Below are 26,527 nucleotides of genomic sequence, written 5' to 3' on the forward strand. Positions count from 1 at the left end.
AGTGGTGTAGTGGAAAGTTTCTATTGCTTGCAAGCTACGTGGCATGGGTTCGAACCTTGGCAAAAGCAAAACTTTTGGAGTATTTTTTTAGAATTTCAATGAACTTCAAGATGAATGTGTGTCAACTCACGTGCCACGCCTATGACTAAGCGCCACGTCAGATGCCAACATGGAAAAGTTGACGCCATTAGCAAAATTTGGACGGAAAGGACTAACGTGGACCTTTTTGAACAATTAAAGGACCACTTTGACACTTTTTAAAGATAAGGGACCGGAATGGACTTTGTGGTATAGTTAAGGGACCAAAAAGGGTATTTTACCTCTTATTTATATCAATTTCATTCCTAATATAGTAAATTGTTTACACATTATTAACTGTCTTTTGTGTAGAAAATTGGTTACATGTCTTTTGTCAATTTGGTTACCTGTCTTTTGTGTAGTAAATTATTTTAATTATAGTAGTTCCGTCCATTTTGATTCCTAATATCATATTTTTAAATATATTTTTTACACATTATTAACTATTTGCAGGGAGTTTCAACCTCCGAGACAAAACCCCTCTAGTTTAAATCAGTCATTTAATACATATGCTGACTCAAATTTGTAACATTTGTCTTACTAGCATGTCACATCACCAGAAGTTAACGATTTTTCACTAAATTTAACGAAAATGACCAATTCGACTAAAAGAGGTGTTTTTAAGGGGACAAACATGTACAATAACATTTTTTAGATAAGAGATTAAAGTGAAGCATTAAATTAAATTAAATTAAATTAAATTAAGGGCTTCGTGACTAATTATATCTTAAAAAATAAAAAAAATTGAATTAAATTTTTATGTAGCCTATATTATGCTAGATTTAGAATGTAATAATACTGCAATCTATATTCACCACCTTTACCCAAATCATCAAAATTTTATTTCCATATTACTTAACTTCATATGAACTCCGAGACATATGTTGTTTGCATTACGCTCTATAATTAGGAGTGTCAAAAAGATCTGGTACTAAATTAATTATACCGGTATGTAAGGTCACATAACCTAGGGGGTTTAGTACACTGTCGGAGTATCCGTTATGAAAGTAAGTTTTCCGATTTCAATTTCTAATATTAATTATCAACTGTTTTGTTACGAGAGTAAAAAGCGGATAGAAGTTAGAATCAATAAAAACGGGAGTTTGAGGTTTTAACTAGACAGTAGGAATTGAGCATTAACCTTAAATACAACAAGAGCGCTTTAAGGGTAATTAGACTTCATTTATTTTCAAAAAATTATTTTTAGACTTTAATTGATACAGCGAGAGCGCTCACTTAGGTTTAATAATAAGATCTGAATCAATAAACACGAGAGTGTGAGAAGAAGGTTTTTAAATTAATGATATCTACTGAAAGATGTTTTAAAAATATGACTTGCGTCAATATTTTACTAAATTCCTGAAGTCCGACCATTGCAAACCAGTATTCCCCTCTGATAATTTAAGTTAGATTTTAGTTCCCGTAGTTCCCCTCTAATCCTGATTAATCAGATTACTAGCCTTATATTTACGTAGTTAGAATTAGATACCGGTAGATCGATTCTTAGTCCCTTGGGATTCAATAATCTTTAAATCTACGCGATAAGAATGTTCACATGCAGTCAGATTCATTAGACATACTAAGTCAAACACGAATCATTGGTGTAGTGAAAAGTTTCTATTGCTTGCAAGCTACGTGGCATGGGTTCGAACCTTGGCAAAAGCAAAACTTTTGGAGTATTTTTTCAGAATTTTAATGAACTTCAAGATGAATGTGTGCCAACTCACGTGCCACGTAAGATGCCAGCATGGAAAAGTTGACGCCATTAGCAAAACTTGGACGGAAAGGACTAACGTGGATCTTTTTGAACAATCAAAGGACCACTTTGACACTTTTTAAAGATAAGGGACCGCAATGGACTTTGTGGTATAGTTAAGGGACCAAAAGGGGTATTTTTCCTCTTATTTATATCTTCTCCTTTGCAGGGAGTTTCAACCTCCGAGACAAATCCCCTCTAGTTTAAATCAGTCATTTAATACATATGTTGACTCAAATTTGTAACATTTGTCTTACTAGCATGTCACGTCACCAGAAGTTAACGATATTCACTAAATTTAACGGAAATGACCAATTCGTTTAAAAGAGGTGTTTTTAAGGGACAAACATGTACGATAACATTTTTTAAATAAGAGATTAAAGTGAAGCATTAAATTAAGGGCTTCGTGACTAATTATACCTAAACAAAATAAAAAATTTGAATAAAATTTTGTTGAAGCCTATATTTTGCTAGATTTAGAATGTAATAATATTGCAATCTATATTCACCACCTTTACCCAAATCATCCAAATTTTATTTCCATATTACTGCGATTTCATAGTGAATTAATTAATCAACCAAGTTTTATATCAAGACAACACTATTAGCAAGACATGGTTCAAGTTAAAGATACATGTTCCCGACATGGATTATGACAGTAGTTCTGATCTATTATTATAGGACTTATCACATTTTTCATTTAAATATTCATAAATTTGATGTTGCTTTCGCTTCATAATCTTGATAAGGCATTTAGTTAGATTTCATTGGAAATCCACATTTCCCTAAATTAACAACATTACTCATCAACAACTAAAGATGAAAATAACTCAGACAAAAAATATTTATTAAATGCTTTTCACTATTCCTAATAATTTCTTGTAAAAAACACAAATCACTTGATCAAATTATCTTAAAATATTGATTTAAGTATGTTGTCAATGTATCCAAATACTATATATGATCATCATATTTCTCCATGAAATCATCATTGAGCTTTTTGAAACTATCCATAATTGCAGGTATCTCTTCCTCAACTGGTAAAACCCGATTTAGCAAAAGAAATTACATAAAATAGGAAGAAGATAAAAGGATAAGTGTTTTACCCTTTTGATACAATAGTAAACATCTGCAATATTTCCACCCTGTTGAGGAATCTCTAAAGCTTTTGGTGGCAATCAAGTTTGAGGGGATAAATACACGGCACCTGAACAAAACTCAACAGATCAATTCAGCAAAAATATAATCCAAAAATGTTCTTGTAACATCAGAGGAATACATTGAATTTGTTCGGAACACATCATATATGTATACCTTATGTGAAATTACAAACAACATTCCTGCAACAGTTGAATCCTCCAGTCATTATCCCTGCTCTTCTTTTTAGTGATTCAAGTACTTTTTGTTGCATATTGTCGGAAAATGTCAATTTATTGTTACCTAAAGAACCTTCTTATGACTTCATTGATTTATAGTGTTTGAAAACACAACCCCTGAGTGTGGAAATTAACTGGACAAAAAATTTGATTTTGACATTCAGAATGATTATTAGTCCCATATGTTGAATAAAGGTGAAAACGATGAGAAAAAGGCGAGAGGAAATAGAGAAAAAAACTTGCTAAAATACGAGAAAGATAGAAAGTAGGTCTTACCCCCACAAAACCACCATCAGAGTCCAGAGCTCTATAAATTCTTTAATAATCTGGTATCGATTAAACCATCGGTGTGTAGATCTCCATTAGATATGTGAAGAAGGCTTGTGGTGGTAGAAGAATAATAATAGAGAGAGAGAGAGAGAGAGAGAGAGAGAGAGAGAGAGAGAGAGAGAGAGAGAAGAGAGAGAGAGAGAGAGAGAGAGAGAGAGAGAGAGAGAGAGAGAGAGAGAGAGAGAGAGAGAGAGGGAGAAGAGAGAAATAGAGGTGACGACTAAGGTTGCAGAAAAAAGATGAAAGTCTGTGGTGGTGGAAGAAGCAGAAGAGAGACAGAAAGAGAGGGAGAAGAGAGAATGAGGGGTAGTGGCTAGGGTTACTTCATTTTGTAATTAAACATGTTACTATTATCACCATTCATCATAGTATATTGCAAATAAAAAAGTCATATCAGATAAATATATTCAGCTAGATTGTCACATTTGAGAAATTAACGATTTTTGACAAAAATTGACGGACATGACCAAATTGGCTAACGGAAGTGTATTGAAAAGATTAACTTGTAATGTTTTTTATTTAAGCGACTAAAGTGAAACATTAAATTAAATTAAGAGACTAAAACAAGTATTAAACCTTTTTTTTTATAAACAAAATTTGTATTAATACAAATAATACTAGGGATACTCAACTATACAAGTAAAAGAAATTACATGACAGATTATTAATAACAACATCAAAAGTAGTAAACCAAAGAAAATAAAATAAATCTTTCGAAAGACATTCTGTTGGATTATCACACCAGTCATTCCATCTAAAATCTAACTATGTTTCATTTAGTTTACTTGTCAAAACTTCATAACAATTAAATATGTTTTAAAAAATTAAACAATGAGTTGATATGACTTTTTTCTCAAAATTATAATATAACATTAACTAATATATTTTGAACGAGTTATTTATATACTCCTATTTACTATTCTTTTAAACATATTAAAACAACTAACAAAACAAAATTTGTTATTTTATTTATTTCTTTTTCTATAATATATAATATAAAATATTGTTGACAAATTTTAATGAGTATTATATTTAACATTAAAAAATAAAAATTACAAGTAAATAAAAAGGAAAAAAAATCTCACAACAAATAAATAGGATTAGAGGAAATAATAGCTAAAGATATCTCTAATCAAATAGTTACCATTCTTAAGTAGGGGTGTTCAAAACGAAACCAACCTAGTAGAAAATCGCAAGTCAAATCAAACCAAATCGAAACCGCAAAAAATTGCATTTGGTTTGGATTTGTTTGAATCATCTTTTAACAAAACTGCACGGTTCGATTTGGGATTTATATTTTGTTAACCGAACCAAACCGAATCAACTTGAATTATGTTAGAACCTAACTTTTACTTAACTCACACCCATTCCAAACTTAAACCAATTATACCTTAGTCTTATGATTACAAACAATTTTCTCATCCTCAAATCTCTAATAGCATTATTGCGCCTTCTTTGCCACATACGTCTTCCCTCTTCTTCTCTAATATCTAATTTCTTATATTCTTTCTTTTTCGCCTTCTCATTTTTATACAAATGTTTTCCATTTTAGTTACGTTTTTATCGCACATCTTCTTCTCTAATCTCTCAACTCTTTTGTTTTTTCTTTTTCATCTTCACTAATCTCTCGTCTCATATTTTCTTTTATTATAATAATTTTTATATTATTTTATAGTATTGTTTTATGTTTATTATTCCACTTTTGTCTAATTTAATTTTTACATATTAAATAAAAAGTTCTTGTCAAAATATGACGGGTTTTGTTGTTATTCGATAGTGTATGAACATGTAAATACAAAGTTATGTTGTCATCTATATGTGTATGTATGGCTTAATAAAATATTTGTAAAAAATCGAATCAACCGAACTGAACCAAACTGCATTGGTTTGATTTGGTTTGGTTCGATTTTTTTCTAAAAACCAAGCCAAACCAAACCAAACTGCACGATTTTCCCTCTTGCGATTTGGATATTTTTTCCGTCAAAACCGCATCACGAATGTAACACCCCAAATCTACCCCTCAATCAAGTTGAATGTTAGAGTACAAAATTTCAAGCAAATAGAACATAACAATTCGGAGCGTCACATTTTTAAACAACGAATTCACATACGTATATCATGCTCAATTACTTAGATACATAACACACATGTAGGAGAACAATATCGAAATCATTAATCATTGTCAGCCAATCAAGTACTTGCATCGCAGCGGAAAATCATATGTCAACAACAATACAATCGCAGCGGAAAATCATATGTCAACAACAATACAACACATAATATCACGGCCAAACACGGCACGATACATCTAAAAAGTCTCAGCATAACATAAGGATAAAGTTTAACAAGGATAAACACAAGAAGCCAAAACATAAACAAGTAATCCAACGTTCCCCAAGTGTTACGTATCAGAGCATCGACACACACCGACTCGAGCTATAGGTACACGACTACCCCGCGTCATTACCTGCACGTTACCAACGGAGGGTAACATTCAAACAGAAAGGGTGAGATATCATTCATTATAAAGAAGTGTATGATAATATTCAAAGCGGAGAAATAATCATACATTGGTCACCACTTCTCAACGTATATCACTTACTACTATTCACATCATTCAACATCTTACCGACAATAATGATATCAATCTCAATTAAGGCATACATAGTCGATTATCACATATGCTCAACGAAACAACCATCAAATCGACACAAGATAACATTCATGTTATGCACACACAAATATTCAAATACGACTCATCATACGACTTTACTTATGCAACTCGAATAATGCAAATGCATGTGGTACCATTGGAGTAAAACTCCCGTCTCAAACAATTGCCATTGGGTCGTCTCAAACATCCGCCACAAGGGCCGTCTCAAACATTTGCCACTAGGGCCGTCTCAAGCAATGCAATGAATGTGACTTAATGATGCACATTCACAATCACACTAAACGACATAATCGACTCGAACAACATAATCTACGTAAACGACATGATCAACTTAAACGACATAATCAATTCCGGATATCCAATGTCAACAAAATCCAATTCAAGAAAGATTTCAAGAGTTTTCAAAGTTATACTAAGCATATTCAATAGAAAGACATCAATTAGGGCTTCACGTAGGTCCAAACGGCACTTAAAAAGGAGTTACGGTTCAAAAGTTACATCATTTCAAAGTTTAGAAAAAGTTCTGCAAAACAGTGTTCGCGGCGCCAACAAAGTTTGCGGCGCGAACTGAGTGAATCAAATATTCCTGAGATTCTGCCAAACAGTTTGCGGTAGATTTGGGGTGTTAGAACGAACACCCATCTTCTTAATGTTAGGTAGAAAGATTAATTAGCTTAACTCTTAACCTCATACTACATTACTAGACACGTGGCACATCATGCTCATAGATCAAATTTTTTAAAAAGAAAAATTCTTTCATTAAAATTCAATATATTAAATTGGTAAATAAAATTCAGTTTAATCGCTATTAAGGCATTAATAGACATAGGCTTAATTTGGAAATCTCCACACTTCTGGCATATAAATTCAACTAGTTAATTAATAGAGTGTTCATTATTAAAATAAAGTAGTTTATACTACTTAGCCTTTTTTTCTTAAATTATTATTTTTTTTAAATTTTATATTTGAATTTAATATTTTTGGGAGATGAAAATAAGAAAAAAAAAACTTAACATAAAAGAAATATTTGAATTTATCCTTTAAAAGAAATAATTCTTTTTCTTTTCCTATTTCTCTCTCTTCTTATCTTGTTTCTCTCTCTTCTCTCGCGCATAGTTTCTTTCTTTCTCTCTCTTCAATTGCGGAACCCAAACACCACGACGGAGCCTCCGACCCGAATCGGACGAGTTGAGTCCAGCTCCGACCACGTTCACGTGCTTCTCCTTCAATCGCATTTCGCTCCCATTTTCTTCTTCTCATTTCCGCTCTCCACACCGAATCTGTAAGCGCTCGATTCCTATTCCGTTTCCCTTTCGATTGATGCTACAATCTCCATTGCTGAAGCTCAAAATTGTCATCTTTTTTCATGGGCACAGTTGTTGAATTTCGTTAAACTTTTGAGGCATTAGCTTGTTGAATAGGCTAATTTTGTTTCTATTTGTGGTAACAGATTCTAATTTTGTTTGTTTCTATTTCTTTTTGGTTTTTTAGGTTTGGGATTTTAGGGTTCTGAAGTTTGTTGTTCTAAAGTTTCTGGTTTTGAAACTCTGTTGGGTATTGATTTGGAGGAGGGAAGGTAAAGAGGGTTAGGGTTTTCTTGAAAGGTTTGATTTTTGTTGGGAGGTTGTTATACTTCAAGAAAAGGAAGAAGGTTAGGGTTAGAGGATAATGTGTATACTGTGTGTGATTCAGAAGTTGTCTCGCCGGGTTGCTACAGTGCTACCTTGGTTGGTTATTCCGTTAATAGGGCTATGGGCACTTTCTCAGCTTCTTCCGCCGGCGTTTCGGTTTGAGATTACTTCGCCTCGTTTGGCTTGTGTATTTGTGTTGTTGGTTACTCTCTTTTGGTATGAGATTTTGATGCCTCAGTTGTCGGCTTGGCGGGTGAGGAGGAATGCTAGGCTTAGGGAGAGGAAGAGGTTTGAGGCTTTAGAGATGCAGAAGCTACGGAAGACTGCTACGAGGAGGTGTCGCAACTGTTATAATCCGTATAGGGATCAAAACCCTGGTGGGGGTCGGTTCATGTGTTCCTATTGTGGGCATGTTTCGAAGAGACCGGCATTAGACTTGCCTCCTGGGTTGGCGATTTCTAATTCTGGCATTGTTAAGGAGTTGGTTGGGAAAAGTGGCAAGATATTAAATGGCAAGGGTTGGTCTGAAAATGGATGGATGTGTAGTCAAGACTGGTTGGAGAATGGAAATTGGGTAGGTGGGCCTATTCCAGGTAATCCTAGCAACTGGAAGAGCAATGAGAATGCTGGTCTTTTTGGAGCAGATGAGCATTGTGTAACAGAGAGGTCATATTCTGGTATTTTGTTTTTCATTTGTAAACTTTTAACATCTTTTTTCTTGAGCATTAGATGGCTCTGGAGAAAGATTTTTAGAATTAGTTCAAGGGAAGAATGTTCCTCGGATGCTGAACATAGGGCACTAGCAAAACGGGGTGAGAATGGAGAAAGCCTCAATGAAAGTAGAGGGGAGAAAGCACGCAGGAAAGCTGAGGAAAAAAGGCAGGCAAGGCTAGAGAAAGAACTCCTGGAGGAGGAAGAAAGAAAACAGAGGGAGGAGGTTGCTAGGTTAGTGGAGGAGCGTAGGAGACTGAGAGATGAGAAAGCAGAAGCTGAAAAAGATCGAATGAGATCATTAAATCCGAGTAAGGAGACAAACAGCAGGAAGGAAACTGAAAAGAAGCGGCAGGAAAAAAGAAGAGATAAAGATAAAGGTTCTAGTAAGAGCAACTCGGATGTGGAAGAATTGGAAAGAAGAGCTGGAAAGGAAAATGAACGGAAGCGTGATGTTGAGAAAAAAAGTGAAACAGATCGTAGAGAGCATCAGAAATCTGGGTTAGAGAATGGCAAGGGACAGAGTACAGACAATGCACATAGTAAAAATATGACTGCAAACAATTATAATCGAGGAAATACTGGAACTAGGTACTTTGATCGCGTGCGGGGTACATTTCTGTCCTCTTCGAAAGCATTTGGTTTTGGAAGGGGAACTAGTAGTCCGGCCACTGTGGTGAAAGAAACCAAGTTTAACAGTTCTGCAGATCATGTTTATAATTCCGCCAGCAAGAGAGATATTTGTCCTCCTGAACGTCCAACTGCAAAAACCAATTCGAATGGAGATGATAGGAATATCAATCACACTGTAAGTTGCCTTGCTGTCTCTTTTATTTTCTGTGCCTTTTCATAAAACTGTTATTGTTGAAGGCCGATTATTTTGGAACATTAGGAGCTTAATGTTATGCGGATTTTACAAATTAGCGCTATAATCAAATGTCTCTCTATCTACTAATTTTCAATGTGTCTGTTAACATTCTAAACTTTTGGTCTCCGAGATTCATGAACAAAATTATATGATGCTTTATTTAATATTAATTGCTTGTATATATATAATTGTGATAGTCTATTAAAAAAATCTTTAAGATAAACAATATTACCATGATTGTTCTCTGCAGGTACTCCCAGAACCGAAGCCATGGACGGCACCTAAAATGTCATGGCATCAATTATTTACTCGATCTTCATCTGTTCCACAATCCTCAAATTCAAATGTAATATGTAGACCAAATTCCAAAACTCAAGCAGAAGCCAAAAGCCCTCAGTCATCTGGCCAGTCACCAGTTACTCAATCTTTTAATAATCCGATTCATTTTGGTCTTCCGTCACCGTTTAATATTTCCACCCACCCAAATGGTGGATCAGCCAGTAGCAGTTTAGGTTTTTCTCCTGCAATTGAACAATTATTCTCTCCAGTTAGAAATGCATCACATGATTTTAGACACGATGAACAAGAGCTTTTTGAAGACCCATGTTATGATCCGATTCCAGCTTCCTTGCTTGGGCCTGTTTCAGAGTCTCTTGAAAATTTTCAGTTGGACTTGGGAACTGGCTTTGGGACAGACATTGAAGTAGCAAAGCCTCACTCTTTAAAAAACATATCTGCTGGTTCTGATTTTAATAAGCTATCTCCGATTGAGTCCCCATTGTCCCGGGAAAAGCATGCTTCTCCTGCAGATGATGCAGCTGCAAGTGATAAGGGAACATGGCAGATGTGGAGTACTTCACCACTTGGTCAGGAAGGTTTAGGCTTGGTAGGTGGCCCTGGAAGTTGGCTTTTATCTTCACAGAGAAATGTGCCAAACAAGGATGATTTCATGCTTCCATCTCAGAAGACTATGGCTTCCCTTTTCAACAAAGATGATAACATGATTTCCAATACACATTCCCCTCAGAATGTTTTTCTTCCTAATGGTCAGAGTGGCGGGAACATTAGCCCTGTTACAAGTTCAAATAGTTATGATCCATGGTCTCAAAGTACTTTCTTCCCACCATTTTCAAGTGGCTTTACAAGCCAGGAGGCTGCTCCACAGAATGAAATTATATATGGAAGTCCCAATGGAACTGCTAGTAGCCATTTACTCGAGGGTTCTCCGGCTAACAGTTGGTCCAAGTGAGTAATAACTATTTAGCTTCTTTTTTTTGTTTATAATGTAGAATCCCTGCTGTATATGAATCTGTATTGCTGACCATTTTAAATGTATGAAACTTCTTTTGGCAAATAAATAAGAAAAGCAATTCCCTTATTTTGTTATCCCAATTGAATTGTAGAGCTCTAAAGGTTGATAGGTGGGGATATTTTGTATTTTTCTATTTTAGTGAGATTTATCATGCTTTGTTGACAAGTGATAGAACTATGATACTAGTGCACTTGGTTTCTATCTATATGCAATGACAATATTTTGCCACATTTGTTACGACCAATTATATTTGAACATGAATGCATATCTCTTAAGTATTTATGTGGTGTTTATTTTAAGTTTGACCTTAAGCTGATTCTGGAACTACTGGGTACCCATTGAAACTCTGACACAAGTCAATCAACTCTTGCTAATTTAGAGTGCCTATTGTGTAGGGTATTTTTGAACATATAGATTCAATTGAATTTTAAATTTAATTCTTCCTTATAAAAAACAGGCTTCTAAATTAGAACTACCTTCATGTCATAAATGATAATGTACTTCTCTTGATGCTTGTTGGTAATAGCTTGACTGTTAGACTACTGTACTCCCCGAAAAAGAGGTTATATGCTTCTAAACTGCGGTCATGTCCAGCCTGTACTTCTTCATAGAAGAATCAAGAGTTGTAAATTGATAGGGATAAGAGATTAAGTAAATTGAAATAGATGGCCTCAATGTGATCTTATAGACTTTCAGCTTTTTAAACATTTCCCTAACAATTAATGCTATTTGTACATCCTTTTTACACTTTTCAACACATTTCTTATGATCAGCTCATTATTAAAAATACCTCAACACATTGATAATGGATCAACATTTGTAATAATACATTGATTTTTTGAAAATGATTCACCGACAATATGTTGAAGAGTGTGTCAGAAGGATGTCATTAGCATTCCATTTTCTCTAGTTTTGGTTTTTTCTGTTTTCCATTGGCCTCATATTGATGCAATGGAAGTAAATATGGATTGTTGGATTTATGCTGTGTCATTAAGTAAATATGGATTTAGTTGCATGTTAAAAGTCAAATGATTACTTGGAATTTATCTGTATGCAATGCTCTTTTACTCATGAAATTATAAGTTTTGTATTGGCACTGGTGCAGTCTACATGTCTTGTAAAGTATTTAGGCATAGGGTGACCCTAGTGACTTGTGCTGACTTTGTCTTGAATGTGTTCTTTTTCCCTGATTCTAATTGTGAGGCATTTTGCGTGACCCTTTTGATGTTTGTACTGATATAAAGTTATATAATTAGTATAAATGACTGAAACTGATGTTTTGACCTTGTTCTTTTGCTTATGATTTTTGTTTACTTTGCAGAAAGGAATGGCCTATACATGGTTCCACGGAAAGCATAGGGAAGTCATCTAATACGCGTCTGCTTAATGGAGGTCTACAACCAACCTCAGATGTACAGTCGTTTTGGTCATTTGATTAAATAGGATGATAGTGACAGGGTAAGAGGGAGCGTGATAGACACAAATGTTGTTGAGGCAATACTATAGTATAGCCTCATTCCTTTAGGGGGGAAGAGTTTACGATTTGTATCTTCCTTCTTATATGAGGGAGGATTAATGTTTACATGACATTAGCAATGTTGATAGGAATACATGTTGGATGCATGGCAACAGAGAGGCTCCCCCATTTTGAAGTAAAATTTCTGTCCTTTGGAGAATGGTGCCTTTGCATCCCTCCCTCTTGTCATGATATGATCTCAAATATGCAGCAATTGATCACCCTTGTATGGAAAATTAACTAACATGACCTACTATCTCTGAAAATAGTAATGTTTCTTATGTCTCGTCATTTTGAAAATCGAGCTGCATCCTTCTTTGATCACATGGTGCACAAAGTTGGGTGTGGTCCTACCCTGTTTTAAAACTCAGCCAGTGCACATTTTTTCTTCATTTTTGTTCTAGAGTTTGATGAATATGCACTAAAATAGCATGAGAGTTTTACAAGTCACACAATTATATCATACATTATAGATATTTATGGAAAATGTTGGTAATGCACCAAACACATTTTTCACAAAATACACTTAACACAATTTTCTCACCATTCTCTCTTTTTTAAGAAATATTACTAAAATTATATCTTACTATTCTGAAGATGAGCTAAACTAAGAGAGTCTCAAAATTTAATATAAGAGTTGAAAAGTGTGTTGGCATTTACTAGTATATTAATTGGGATATTTTAGGAAATGATATGATCCTTGGATGACGGTTAGTAAAACCTTTGGTTAAATCATTTACATTAAATGCATGTTGCTCTATTTTGACACTGCCAAGTATGAGTTCAGGTATGCTTCATTTATTCCGTGTGATATTTTTATGTTAAATGTTTGCAAAATATAAAATAGATAATATACTTAATTAATTAAGAATTTCTTTTATCGATTATGCACTTTCAACGTAAATAAATGACATAGTTATGATTATCATAATTTTGTTTCAAATACATATGTTAGGATTTACTTTTACAAATTTGAAGATAATTTGATTTTGTGGTGCAAATATTTATCGGTGAAAGAATTGTATATGATTCGAAAAGAAAAATTGAAATATAAAGAAAAATAGTTAATTTTATATGATTCAAATATTTTAGTGTATTATACTAATTCTCATTTTTCTCATTCTCATTTTTCTGACGATAATATTAAAAAAAAGATTAATTAGTATTTATTCATAAATATTTATACTATTTATGATTTTTACATTAAATTATAATTAGTATATTATAATCACAATCATTTATATTATTAATCAAAATGTCAGTTTCCACTATGGTAAACAAATCTCGTCGTTTTTTGAGAATGTAAATGAGGTCTTGATGCTCTTTTGATTACGATATAAAGAGATGTGAATCTAAATTGTCGTTTCTATGGTTGTGAGGTTTATAAAGTACGTTTTAATTTATTATTAATAGTTTTTTACAATTCATTATTAATAGTTTTTTATCTCCATTAATGTTTTCAATTGTAAGACTACAAGAAATGCACTTATTTATTTGGTTGGATGAAGAAATGAATTATAAATTAATGGAAATAATCTCATTATTATAAATTTAAATGAAGAGAAACAAAAGGTTAATGATGCAAAAAAATTCATCTCACTTCAAGATTTAAAAAAATTCAATGACATCATATGATCTTACTCTTTTGTTCTCTTTATGTTCTTATAAAAAATTCATTGAATTCAAAGACTTTTATACTCTTTATGTTCTTATAACCCCTATTTTTGATCTTACTCTCCAAACTTATATATGACATGCAATCAACATCCCACTTCCATTTCATCTCATATACATCCTCTTCAACATACCATTTAACAAGTTCCTCAACTAATATTCCCCTATATTGTAATCTTAACCTAATCTTACGATTCTTAGTTGACCTGAGAAAAAATCACACAATAAAGAGTGAGAAAAAATCACACAATAAAGAGTATAAATTAACATTAATGGGACCATAACGCAATAACCAAACAAGAAAACAAGGGGGGTCTCAAGAAAATAAATAAAAAGTTATGGTGGACCACTACATACGAATGAAGCAAGAAAACACGTGAGACCTAACCCAATAAACTAAGTGTAAATGAGACAAAAAAGCATACCTTACATAGTACTTGACTTATTAATTGCTATCCTATTAAGAACATGTTTTTCTTATCTTTAAAAGAACATTATGTTAGACGACGACAACTTATCTAGAGGGGGGTGAATAGATTTCCAAGGTAAAATTTATATATTTTTAAATGTTTTTGAAAAGATCAAAACTATGGTAAGCGGAAGTGTTAACTTAGATTGAAAAAGTCTTCTAAACCGAACCAATTATTGGAAACTCGGATATGCGCACAAGCTTATGAAATGTATAACAATGATAAACAATTAACGCACCAAGTTCTCAATCAAACGTTATAATGGTTCCACTAAAACAACCTATTTCCAATGAAATTTGTGGAAAAATGTAAAGTGACAAATTATCGAACACTTGTCGATCGATTTTTCATATTTTCCTTTCAAGTTTGTTGATATCAAAAAATCTCTAACACTCAATTAGATTGTAAGGCAATCAACAAACCAATTTAGCTTTGAACAAAATGAGGATGTCACATGTGTAAAAGTGGAGGGGGCCAAAAAAATATAAAAGAGTGTAAAATATAGGGACCTAAAAACTGAGTTTTGAAATAGAAGGAACAAAAAAAATAAATAAAAATACCTAATTAGGGCAGCCAAAAGTTTATTTAAGCCATCTGGATCAATATATTAAAGCAAACAATTATAAGAAAATAATTAAGAGGTTTCAAAGCAGAAGAAAGGAAGTAAAATTTTATATTGATGCAATTAGAAATAATATAGGGTACAAGAACAAAGAAGAGACGATAGAATGAAGACAAAAAGATTATAATAAGGAAGAAGTGCTAGAGGTTGCATGCATATCATTGATAGTAAGCAGGGAAGAAATGTTATAGGCGAAGAAAGATTTTGTGGGGTGCGCACAAAAGATAGAAGATATACCACTTTTACAACAAAGATTAATAGAGGAAAGTATCGTCGTAGTAAAATTCATTCCTTTGGGGGAGAAAAGGTGTTCATGAAATTGATGGAAAAAAATTTAGAACAGGTAAAAGATTCAAATAAACTATTTGATAAATGGTATAATGTAGTTAGAGAATGGGAAATAAGTCACATGGATACGACTAGATATATATGGTGCCTCATTTATGAAGTACCTTTCCATGCTTAAAGAAAGAAAGTTTTCACAATTCTAGAAACATCTTTTGGAAGATTAATAAAGATTGATTCTGCCACAAGAAATTTGCGTAGATTAGATACGACTCGAGTTCTAATGAATACTCTATATTTTGGAAATTAATATAGAAAGAGAAAAATTCTAAATATAATTAAATCGGTGCCTTTGATGAAAGAATAATTATTAAAGGAAAAAGAGAGTAGGTCATGTATCTAGGGCGAGAATGGAAAAAATTCAATAAGTTTGAAGTCAAATATAAATAAAGAGAGGGAAAGTTTGGGAAAAAAAATCAAATTTTAATGCTATTAATTTAGAAGGAGGCGACGAGCAAGTAATACAAGAGTTAGGTTGAACAAACAGTAAAATTCACACTAGATCGAATAAAGTAAAAAATATAGATTTTTACCTGTTATCCCCACACTTAAATCTGACCCCCTTGATTTTAATATTAATCAAAACGCCTTTCTCATTATTTACCTATCCAAAAATTATATTTGGTAAAAAAATACTTCGAAGAAGCTGTAAAATTTTAAAAAACTGATAGTTATAACAAAAAATCTAATACAAAAACTTCAAAATTGGGTTAAAAGGTTGCACTTTTACCAGGTTTTAAAAATTTAGTATGAGTTTTTACCAAACTTTAAAAAAAAATCCAATAATTTTTGGAAAAACGTTGCATTTTTACCGTATATTTGCTAAATATTCAAATATCCGGTGCAGTTATACCACATTTTTGCAAAAAAAAAAAATCAGGTATTTCAGGGGAATTCAATATTGCTTACTGAATTTTTGAAAAATTCCTAGAAACATAAAGAATTTCAAAATTTTCAAAATTTCGAGTATACCGAATTTTTTACCTAGTATAAAAACTCAGTAGTTTCTATTTTTACGAGAAAAACTCCGTAGTTTAGAATGCTTTATTTGTGCGGTTCAGATGTCAATGGTTTCTCTATATATTTTACGGGGTTTTTCACCACTAACGATGTATGTTTTACTTGCAAGATTTCTCTTTTAACTTGTTCAAAATTTAATAGGCTTTCAGTATCTCTGTTATTGATAATTTATTCTTTATATGTATTGTAAATGAAAGATATTTTCCTCCTGAGATGATGTGTTAGCATGGGCACATCCAATGGTAAACATCATGTTATTATTGTTGTAACTATTCATTCTGATACTGCAAATGGGATCAGATGGAGGAAAGATAAATTGATTATGGATTGTGGAGAGAAGGAAACTACAAAAAAAGAAGAATTTTTCTGAAGGCAATTATAGTATGAAAGTTAACTATCCATTAATGCTGAGATATGTGTCAAGTGGTAGCGGTTAGAAGGTGATAGTTAGGTGTGAGTTTCACATTCATAAACTAGATACAAATTTAGATGGCGATGACATATTAGGTCGTTTAAAATATGATGAAAGAAAGTTTGTGAATGATATGACAAAATACAATATGGATCCTAAGTACATAGTTGCTGCTTTGAAATATAGAGATCCATAAAATATCACAAGGGTTGCACACATGTACAAGACAAGATCTACATACAAGATAAGCAAGAGAGGTCTATTGACTGAAATGCAACATTTGCTTGCTGAGTCTAATTCATGAAGAGACATACATGTACTGGACCAGAAATAGGGACGAATCAAATGTTGTTACTAATATCTTTAGGACACATCCTGATTCAGTGAAGTTGTTGAACATGTTTCATTTGGTGTTGATTTTTGACTGTACATACAAAACAAACAGGTAATGTATTATCCAAAAATGCAACTTTTAATTTATTTGATTTCGGGAAGCTCTTGATTAAATTTCATTAGAATCAATTCATGTATTTTGGAAGAAATTAAACATTGAGAATCATGAAGTCACTCAAGAAGATAATGGGACACAATTGAGTTACGTAGATATTTTTTCAACAACCAAATGCCATGCCCCAAATTTTTTTAAAAAAGGTATAAATGCATCAGATATTTGAAAATATGGTATTTAATCATACAATTTCCAGAAAACAGTACATTTTATCGTATATTTTGGAAATATCCATATTTCTTTAAATAAACTCAATAAATCCGGTATTTTTTTGCAATATCTGGTATTTCTTCAAATAATATGGTATTATATAGGAAAACCCGGTAATGGACATCACTTTTTAAAAAACCAAAAATATAAAACAATGGCATAATGGTAAAAACATAGTTCATATGGGGGTGTCAGGTTTAATCAAAAGGGGCAACTTGGACCAAGTTTTAATCAAAAGCCAAAAATTAAATAAAAAGAAAATAATGAGGCTAATGTGGGGCTGGGCTGCGATTGTGAGGCGGACAATAACTTGGTTACCGACCCTCTTATTTAATACAATAAACGAATCATTTGTATTGAGAAGGTCTCAAACCCCTTAACAAGTACAACAATTTTTTATCTGAAATCGCTAAAACACATTAGAGGAGCAGGTCGGGAAACTATTGCAAGATTCACTAGAAGTAGACGCAAAATTATCAAAAGGTCAAACTATAACTAGGGAGGCTCATTCTTTTAAATAAAGAATAATAAATTGAAGATTTTGAAAGCAAAAAAAGAAAGAAGGAAGGAAGAAGAAGAAGAAGAGGATGTATTCTAGCTACAATTGTGTTATCCTCAATGCTTCACAAAAATCGACAAACTATAAATAAGGAGATATGGAGGAATTCTTACGTTATGGGATAAAAAATAATATTCAGCTTAAAGAGTATAACTATTGTGATTATTTATATCCCCATGTGACATCATAAGAAATTAAGACTTATGGGCAGAGATATTAGTTAGAATTAAAGAGGATAATGGAAAACAAATATGTATGTTATGAGACTTTGATTCTACCAGGGTTGAAAAATAAAGAAGATGAGCAAATGAGAACAATAGAAAAGAGGAAGTGGAAGAATTTGGTGAATTCATCTCAGATTTAGACCTAATCAACTTACCACTCCACGATAAGAAGCTTACTAGTTCTAGGTTTTGAGGTATATCAATGAGCGGTCTGGACACATTTTTTATATCAGAAGAATGGTCCATATTGTGACCCACATGTACTCAATAAGCTTTAGACAAATGGGCTATCATATCAGTTCCCCGTTATGCTTGGCATTTTAGTGCAAAAATGGGAGTTGAAGCCTTTCTCCATGTTAAATTGTTGGAAGAGCATTAAGTGTTCTCACAACTTTGTTAAAGAACAATGGCTTAATTTGAAAGTACATGGGTGTGGGATGTTTGTATTGAAAGAAAAGTTAAATATAATCAAGATCAAATTGAAAGAGTGGCACAAAACACATACTTGAAAATTGGAGGAAAAATTAAAGCAACAAAAGAATAGCTTAATAATTTTGAGATTAAAGGTGAATTGACGGTGATGACATAAATGGAGATTAATAGTAAAAGAGAAGTATTTGAAGTTTTACACAAACTCATGAATCTTAATTGTAGCATTCAATGCCAAAGGTCTCAAAATAGATGGTTGATAGGATACACAAATTCTAAATATTTTCATGGTTGTATTAATAAGAGAAGGAAATACAATGAAATTCTTTCGCTAGAAGTGAATGGAAGAATAACAAAGGAGGCAAATAAGATGAAAAAGTAAATTGGTGAACACTTTTAGAGTCTTTTTTAGGGAAGGGTGTGAGACATATTCCAGCCAACATCAAGTTTAAAAATTGGATAAAGATTTGTGGGTAAGCGAGTTTTCAGAAGACAAAGTTCGTAGAGCAATTTAAGACTGCGATGGCTCAAAAATTCTAAGCCTATATGGTGTCAATTATGGGTTTATAAAATAGTTTTGGAATATCATTAAAGGATATTTCATGAGGGTCGTGTTAGAATTTCAAATTTGTGGACGAATGATTAAAGGGGAAAATTGCTCTTTTTTGGCTCTCATTTAGAATAAAAGTAACTTGTCAACGATTTCAAAATATAGATCGATATCTTTGATAAGATGTATTTACAAAGTAATATCAAAGGTGTTGGCCACTAGATTGAAAAAAAGTGATAGATACCATCATTTTGGAGACACAATCAATGTTCCTTTCAGGCAGGCAATTTTTAGATGGGGTTCTGGAGGCTAATGAAATTGTTCAGGAGGCTAGGATAAAGAAGAAATAAGTGATCCTCTTTAAAGTGGATTTTGAGAAAGCATACGATTCAATTGACCAGAAATTTCTAATATATGTGACGGAGAAAACTGGCCACGAGAAATGGAAGAATTGGATTATAGAATATTAAGATCTTCTTCATTTTTGGTGTTAGTAAATGGAATGCCTTATAAGGAATTTTAGATGTGACGAGAATTAAGACAAGAAGATACTTTTTCTCCCTTTCATTTTCCTAATCATATCTATGGATTTAAGATTCTGATGAAGAAAGTTGTAGACATGGAAAAATTTGTGGAATACAAATTCAATAGAGGAAAATGTTGTTTCTGTCATCTACAATACGCAGACGAAACCATGATCATAAGTGAGAAGAGATGGTCCAACATTCGGATTATAAAGACAATGTTTACCTTCTTTTCGGATTGTTAGGATCAATGTTTCCCAAAACAAAACTGTTTAGGTGAAAATATCCTGAGTTGTAAAGTAGGCTCTTTTCGTCTCAATTATCGTAGTCTTCAAATTTGGGCAAATTTGAATCAAAAAGACACTTGAAATTAAGTGATAAAGACAATGAAATTGAAGTCGAATAGATGGAAGAACAATCATTTATCTATTGGCGGCCGAGTTGTAATCTTACGGTTTGTTCTACATGCAATCTCAATTTACTTTCTCTCTTTCTTCAAGGGTTTGTCTGATATCATTTCTAAAAACCTAAGATTGTTCAATTCTGTATTATTAGGTAAATGGGTGTGAAAAGTCAAAATAGAGAAGAATGAAATTTGGTTTGAAGCTTTTTTGAATAGATATAGCCTATATAGGCTAAAAAATGGGATAATGAATTTGGAATCTAACGGAATTTCAAGTTGATAGAAGAATATATGTCAATTGGATATAGGTAGATAAGCGGCCTCAAATGAGTATTAAGTGGAAAGAGGTGTATAAGAATTTATCGTCGAACGGTCAATCCTTGTCTAATCATTCTTTGGCAAAAGTTTGAAATATGATTCCATCAAAAGTGTCGTTATTGATTTGGAGAATGCTTCAAAACAGAATTCCTACAAAAGATACTTTAATTAGATGGGTTGGAGTGCTTTCAGTCTTACACAACGATGGGTCATGTCAGATTTCTTCAGATGTACCAACTCAACCACTTGAGTTAAGGTATTTGATCATTGTACAACATTCAGCAAATTTATTGATACTAAAGATAAATTTAAGGAACCTAACATAAAATAAAGGTAAAAAGGACTCAACTATATAACCATTAAGCTCTTTTCAGCCACTTTAAAAATCTTGTTTTGTTTTTGAATTGTCAAAGATACAAGTTTTTTCCCTATACTACATCAAGATCAAGATCCATCACAAGCAGAACAAAAACGGCTAAGTTTATCTCATTCCAAATATCTCCTCTCTGTCTCAGTATATACAGCTCAGTCGAGCCAACCACCATCCATATTCTTCTCAGCCAGAAAACCTTGCTCTTGCTCATGTCAATAATCTGCCATTATAAATAGCAAGTATCCCATGACATTAGTAGCAAATATCTTCAAGAAACGAAACATTCTTAGTCACACCAAAAATGGATCCTTTGAAGCCCAACAGCTCGGTCTAGCTAAATGTGAGCTGTTGGATTAATCTATCACTGAGTGTGTTAATAATCCAACAGCAACCATGAGATTGGACCGAGCTGCAAGAAAATGCTCACGAGTAGTACTGATTTCAGTTTAAGATTACGCACAAATATGCAATCTAAAACGAAAACTACATGGTGTATTTCATCTTTCAATTTAAAAACTGAGGTCTGCATTGCAATCATAATCTGACAGGTGATAGAAGAAAGCAAAACAAAAGACAAAATGATATATTTGATTATAACCCTAGCCCAATTATCATGACATGTATATCCAATCCCAATTGAAAAGGATATAGAGCCATGTGCATACCATTGTTGGTTTTTCCTGAACTCAGTAAGCACTGGATATATGTTCTCGAAGGCTGTATAAGTTTCATCTCTCACCTAAACAAATGCAAATTAACATATTAGTTCAATGAGGCGGAAAATGGTTAACATATAAGATTAAATGGGAATATCTCAAGAACAATACCTTGGCTCCTGTTAAAACAATTTTTCCAGATACGAATATAAGCAAGACTATCTTGGGCTGCTTCATTCGATAGATTAGTCCTGGAAACAACTCTGGTTCATACTATCACCAGGAACAAGTGAGTTCAACATATGTTTCTCATTCACTAAAATTCTAGTATTAGTATAGAAAGAATCTAGGAAAGCAAATACACATGCACAAACACAACAGAAAATAGCCCTTTCCATACATCTACACTTGTAGATCACACAAGCATCGTGACTGAAAATATTCCCCACTAAGCATCTATATCCCATTTTGCAGTGGATATTCTAAGGTGAAAGCAGCTTCTACTTGATAAAATATAAAATAAAATAGAATTTGTGATTGTTTGGCCATCAAGGAAATAGCATTCAGGGGAAACAGAGAATAATAGCTTCATGTCATACTTACACTTGAGAAAGCACCGTGGGAATATGCAAGACCCTCAAGCCGTATGGGGAACTTGACATCACAAGAGCCAACAATGTTCTGAATCTTAAAATCCTAAACAATACAAAAGGAATAAATCAATTGTCAAGCACCACTCATGTAAGTGTTGGGTAGAAAAGTGTTTTGAATCTTAAAATTCTAAAGCACAATACAAAAGGAATAAATCAATTATCAAGCACCACTCATGTAGTGGTGGGTGGAATATGACGAACAACTTTAGTAGAGATAATGAGAAAGAGAATAGTACCTTAAATTTAGCTGGGAAGCCTAGCTTCTGGATAATTCTAGCATACTGGAGAAGGAGAAAACAAGATTATAAAATATATATATTTTCAAGAAAAAATGAGTGCGTCATGTTTAGCGACTAGTTACCAGGAGAAAACTAAAACCATTCATCTTCCTCCATTGATTTAAGGAACTGTTTTTAAAAAACTAAAAAAAGAATATGCTAAAAAACAAGCCATGACTAATGGCATGGTTCTCCAGTCTAATGAACATTGACTTGAGAACTTTCAATAATACAAAGGATAAAAGAGCTTAGAGAAGAAAAAAAACACCAGTGTACCTTCCTTGCTGCCAATTTTGATTGTACCTCACTCTTAGCTCCAGTACAGACCTAACCATGGCAATTAATTTTAAAAAAAGTATTAAAATATAAACCCATAGCAAGCAACGTGCTAAAATTATGTTATTTCATAAGTAGAGCTAGAGACTGGTAAGACCCATTTGAGTAAGTGGGAGCCCAAATGGGAAATTAGCACATGACCCCAAGAACACAACTTAGGGAACTCATATGGGTGAGTTAGAAACAGATATTCTTCTCTGTAGGAAATCACTTGGAATGAGTTGGGAACAGAGATTCGTGTATGTAGGAGGATAGGCAGGTGTGAATGTCAATATGTCATTCCACTGATAGAATTTTCTGTCCCCAGAAATAACATTGGTACATTCCTCGCTATTTCCATTTATTCATTGTTTTATCCATTAATTACTTCAATGTTCTGTTCTATTTCCTATCAATTGTTCCGACCCGCTAGATCTCTCAGAACTGACTCACGGTCGAAGAAGGGGTGCCAGAATTTGTAGGGGAAGGTCCCGTTAGGTGGATCACTAAGGAATAATGTTTTCTTAAGGAGCAGAAAAGGCAGTAAAGAATGTGATCCTAATATAAACAGAATAGCTTTCTCATTTTCTTTTTTATGCATAATCAAAATTGGGGTTTTTCCATAATACCCTCTTAACATGGCATATATGCTTATCAAGAGAAACCCTTTTTTCATATGTCCATTCTGTTTCTCCTCTACAGCTGTCCATCACATATCTACAGATCTGGAGTGCATTTCACACTCCTGCGACTCTGTTCTCTCTCACGGGCACAATTTCTTTTTCCAAGTCTCACCGTGGTGGACTAAAAGTATCTCTTTGTTTCCATCTTGTGTTGCTGACCAAAGGATTTGTTCTATGTCTGCGAGGATGTTCTTTGTTCACGCAGTCAGTTTCTGTTTTGTTCTGTCTTTATTGCCAACCAAATGGCTTCAAATTAAAATGTTTCTATTGGTAAGGATCCACGGTTGAGTAGATTATGGAAATCAAGATTGAGTGATTTATGATATTCAATTTCAAGACTAAAGTGTAATTTTTGTGGTGTTTTTATTAGTTTTAGCTGTGATTTATGAAGTTGTGTTTCATGAAGTTTGTACAATCTTAAGATTTCACGCTTTACGATTTTACTTCCCCTTTCTGATTATGCGTATAATCTTGATTTTAACTGCCTATCATTATAGTACTCTTCTCATCAAAATAAAGTTCCAACTTAACCATCCATCACACCATCGTCTAAGATCTGTATTGGACATAGAATTGCATTTCCCATGATTCTAGGACAACTCCGATGATCAAGTTAGTAAAAATTTAGATTTCTATAGCTAAGGACAGGAGAGTGAGCAGCAGCAGATCCCTTACCAGTACCAGCATGAGAATTTGAAGCCATTTGGTTAGCAATAAAAACAAAGATGCACAGAGAATTGGCTGTGAGGGAGAATAAGGATGAAACGGATGCGGGAGAAATGGACAAAGACGAACGAGAGAAAAGAAGGATGGAAAGGAAAAGTAGGGCTAGACAGAAACAGTTGTAGGGAACAAAGAAGGTTTGGAATCTGTTTTTTAACGAAATTAATTAATAATTAAAGGTCAACCTAGTTTTAAATTAATTAATCAATATTCATTAATACGCACATTTTTTAACCAAAAAATCTTATTTCCTAATCAGGTTTTCTTATGACCCACATGCATAAACATGTCTTCTTCTAACCCACAAGCAGAAAACAGGTCTTCCGACCCGCATGCAGAAAACGAGGTCTTTCCCTAACCCTAACATGTGTGCCACATGGCCACCACCCTTGTGTTGAGAAATTGCATCAAGCTATTGCAACTGACGTAGAAAAAAGTACCACATGCAACGAAAGGAACATACCATTTTGCCAGATGCAAAAATTAGTGCAGTTGTTTTTGGTTCTCGGATCCTCATAATCACAGCAGCAAAACGCTGCACAGGTTCAAATCAAAGACATCAGTACTGCAGAAAAATGACCAACTTGCATGACAACATATCAGGCATGTAAGCTATTACTACACTATTGATCTTTGACTTCAGATAACAACAGTGTAGCGCAACACAAACTTTGATACACACATATCTAGATGGAAGTCACAATTAAAAAACAAAACTTGCCTTGGGATTATACTCCGCATTACGAGCTTGAAGCGCAATAGATTTTAGCTCCAACTTACAGTCCAAATTGACGGTGGACACAATATTTCTAGCAATACAAATAGTAAACAAGTTTAGATATTATAATGTACATACATACATGCAACAATCATTTTACTATCTAAATATTTCCGTATCAAGCATACATTTAGAGTTCATCTTAGAAGAAACACAGACACACAAGGGCACAACAACAACACATGTAATTCCAATTGGTATATAGGTACCCTCCATTAAGAACATTTAAGTGTAACCAAATCAAATTAACTAAGCTTCAATGGCATAAATTTTATTGGGATAAGCACGGCTCCAAAAAAGAGCAGTATCAGTAAAACTTTGATCAACGGTAAGCTATGAAGCACGGACACCCCGAAAACGATAATAACACACCAGTACCGATAATCATATGAAAAAATGAATAAATTAAGCTTATCACAAGTAGTGTTAGACACGGACACAGACATGCCCTTTTTTCATAGGTGTCTGTGCAACAGAGACTTAAGAGGTAATTGTAATATTATTTGCAGGTAGTATTCGCAATATCATTCATACATAAGGTATCACTAGGACATGCATAACTAATTACATGAATCCTCATCTTTATTACAAATAAGCATACCCACATTCCACACCACAACACAAACTCACATCACTCATTCAAATCAAATCAACCAAAACACACATCAGACACAGCACAGTTACTCATCATCATCATCATCATCATCATCATCTCATGCTTGCAATCACAACCCAAAACTGAGAAAACATTGAATTCAAAGAAACTCACTGAAGAGTAGGCACAATCCCAGAAGGGTGCTTTGACAGATCCACAGGTTGACTCCCTTCCAATCCTTGATCAGCCATGAATCCTATTCAAGTCTTAATTTTTATGCTACCCTTTCAAAATCCAGCCACAACCCACTATCACAAAATCAACAACAACCACAATATTCCACATTAATCACTAAAAAATCAAACAACCCATTTCTCAAATCATTTAAAAAAAAACATCAAAAAAACAAAGAAAAAAAACAATTAGGTTATAAAAAAACATCATATAGAACTAGATCCAGTGGTTCAACAAAACAATCACACAAATCAGACCTTGTTATCAGGAATTAGGGTTTGTTATTTATCGTTTTTTTGAGATGAATTGAAAGGGAGTGTGATAGAGCGGGAAGAAATTGATGTGAGAAATTTGTAAGAGAGGGTTTAAAAAGGGAGAGAGTTTATATATGTAAGAGAGATTGTGAATGCGATTGAGAACAAATGATGGATCTGATAGTTTGTGAAGACAGATAAAGGAGAGAGAGGTTGGGATCGATTTGTGACAGCTGGTTTTGGTTTGTTATATGTGTGGGACTGTTTTGTCCTTTGAGGTGGGAATGTTGGGGTTGTTTTGTAGGGGTATAATGGGAATGGTTGAAATTTAGTATTATAGTATATATTGGATGTCAAACGGTAATAGTGTCGGGTCTAATTGTCATTTTTTTTTTGGTTTATAATTATTACACACAAAATTGTCCTAAATTTAAAGATGAATAAAAATAATACTACTAATAATCA

General features: G+C 33.4%; 2 protein-coding genes across 2 annotated transcripts; one reads left to right on the plus strand and one right to left on the minus strand.

The window, feature by feature from the left end:
* Positions 1-7,277: 7,277 nt before the first annotated feature.
* Positions 7,278-12,552, plus strand: LOC131626278 (uncharacterized). Its single transcript, XM_058897110.1, has 4 exons — positions 7,278-7,496; positions 7,706-9,364; positions 9,675-10,669; positions 12,058-12,552. Exons 2-4 carry the CDS (start codon positions 7,883-7,885, stop codon positions 12,173-12,175), a joined length of 2,595 nt encoding a protein of 864 aa, XP_058753093.1. The 5' UTR covers positions 7,278-7,496; positions 7,706-7,882; the 3' UTR covers positions 12,176-12,552.
* An 8,321-nt stretch (positions 12,553-20,873) lies between these two features.
* LOC131626279 (TATA-box-binding protein-like) lies at positions 20,874-26,293 on the minus strand. Its single transcript, XM_058897111.1, has 10 exons — positions 26,066-26,293; positions 25,749-25,882; positions 24,923-25,010; positions 24,665-24,736; positions 22,757-22,807; positions 22,439-22,483; positions 22,153-22,245; positions 21,721-21,822; positions 21,559-21,632; positions 20,874-21,113 (listed from the first exon to the last, which is right to left on the minus strand). Coding segments are annotated over exons 2-10 (603 nt in total). The 5' UTR covers positions 25,826-25,882; positions 26,066-26,293; the 3' UTR covers positions 20,874-21,112.
* Between the last annotated feature and the right edge of the window lie 234 nt (positions 26,294-26,527).

The sequence above is a fragment of the Vicia villosa genome, unplaced genomic scaffold (genome assembly GCF_029867415.1).
Source record: "Vicia villosa cultivar HV-30 ecotype Madison, WI unplaced genomic scaffold, Vvil1.0 ctg.000279F_1_1_3, whole genome shotgun sequence".
Classification (NCBI taxonomy): domain Eukaryota; kingdom Viridiplantae; phylum Streptophyta; class Magnoliopsida; order Fabales; family Fabaceae; genus Vicia; species Vicia villosa.

Excerpts from the sequence above, each read along its gene's own strand:
- LOC131626279 (XM_058897111.1), bottom strand. The coding sequence starts at position 25,825 with ATGGCTGATCAAGGATTGGAAGGGAGTCAACCTGTGGATCTGTCAAAG. Across the intron at positions 22,484-22,756 it reads CAAAATTGGCAGCAAGGAAG|TATGCTAGAATTATCCAGAA; the intron begins GTACACTGGTGT and ends CTCCTTCTCCAG. Across the intron at positions 21,823-22,152 it reads CCCACGGTGCTTTCTCAAGT|TATGAACCAGAGTTGTTTCC; the intron begins GTAAGTATGACA and ends TCCTGGTGATAG.
- LOC131626278 (XM_058897110.1), top strand. The coding sequence starts at position 7,883 with ATGTGTATACTGTGTGTGATTCAGAAGTTGTCTCGCCGGGTTGCTACA. Across the intron at positions 9,365-9,674 it reads ATAGGAATATCAATCACACT|GTACTCCCAGAACCGAAGCC; the intron begins GTAAGTTGCCTT and ends TGTTCTCTGCAG. Across the intron at positions 10,670-12,057 it reads CCGGCTAACAGTTGGTCCAA|AAAGGAATGGCCTATACATG; the intron begins GTGAGTAATAAC and ends TTTACTTTGCAG.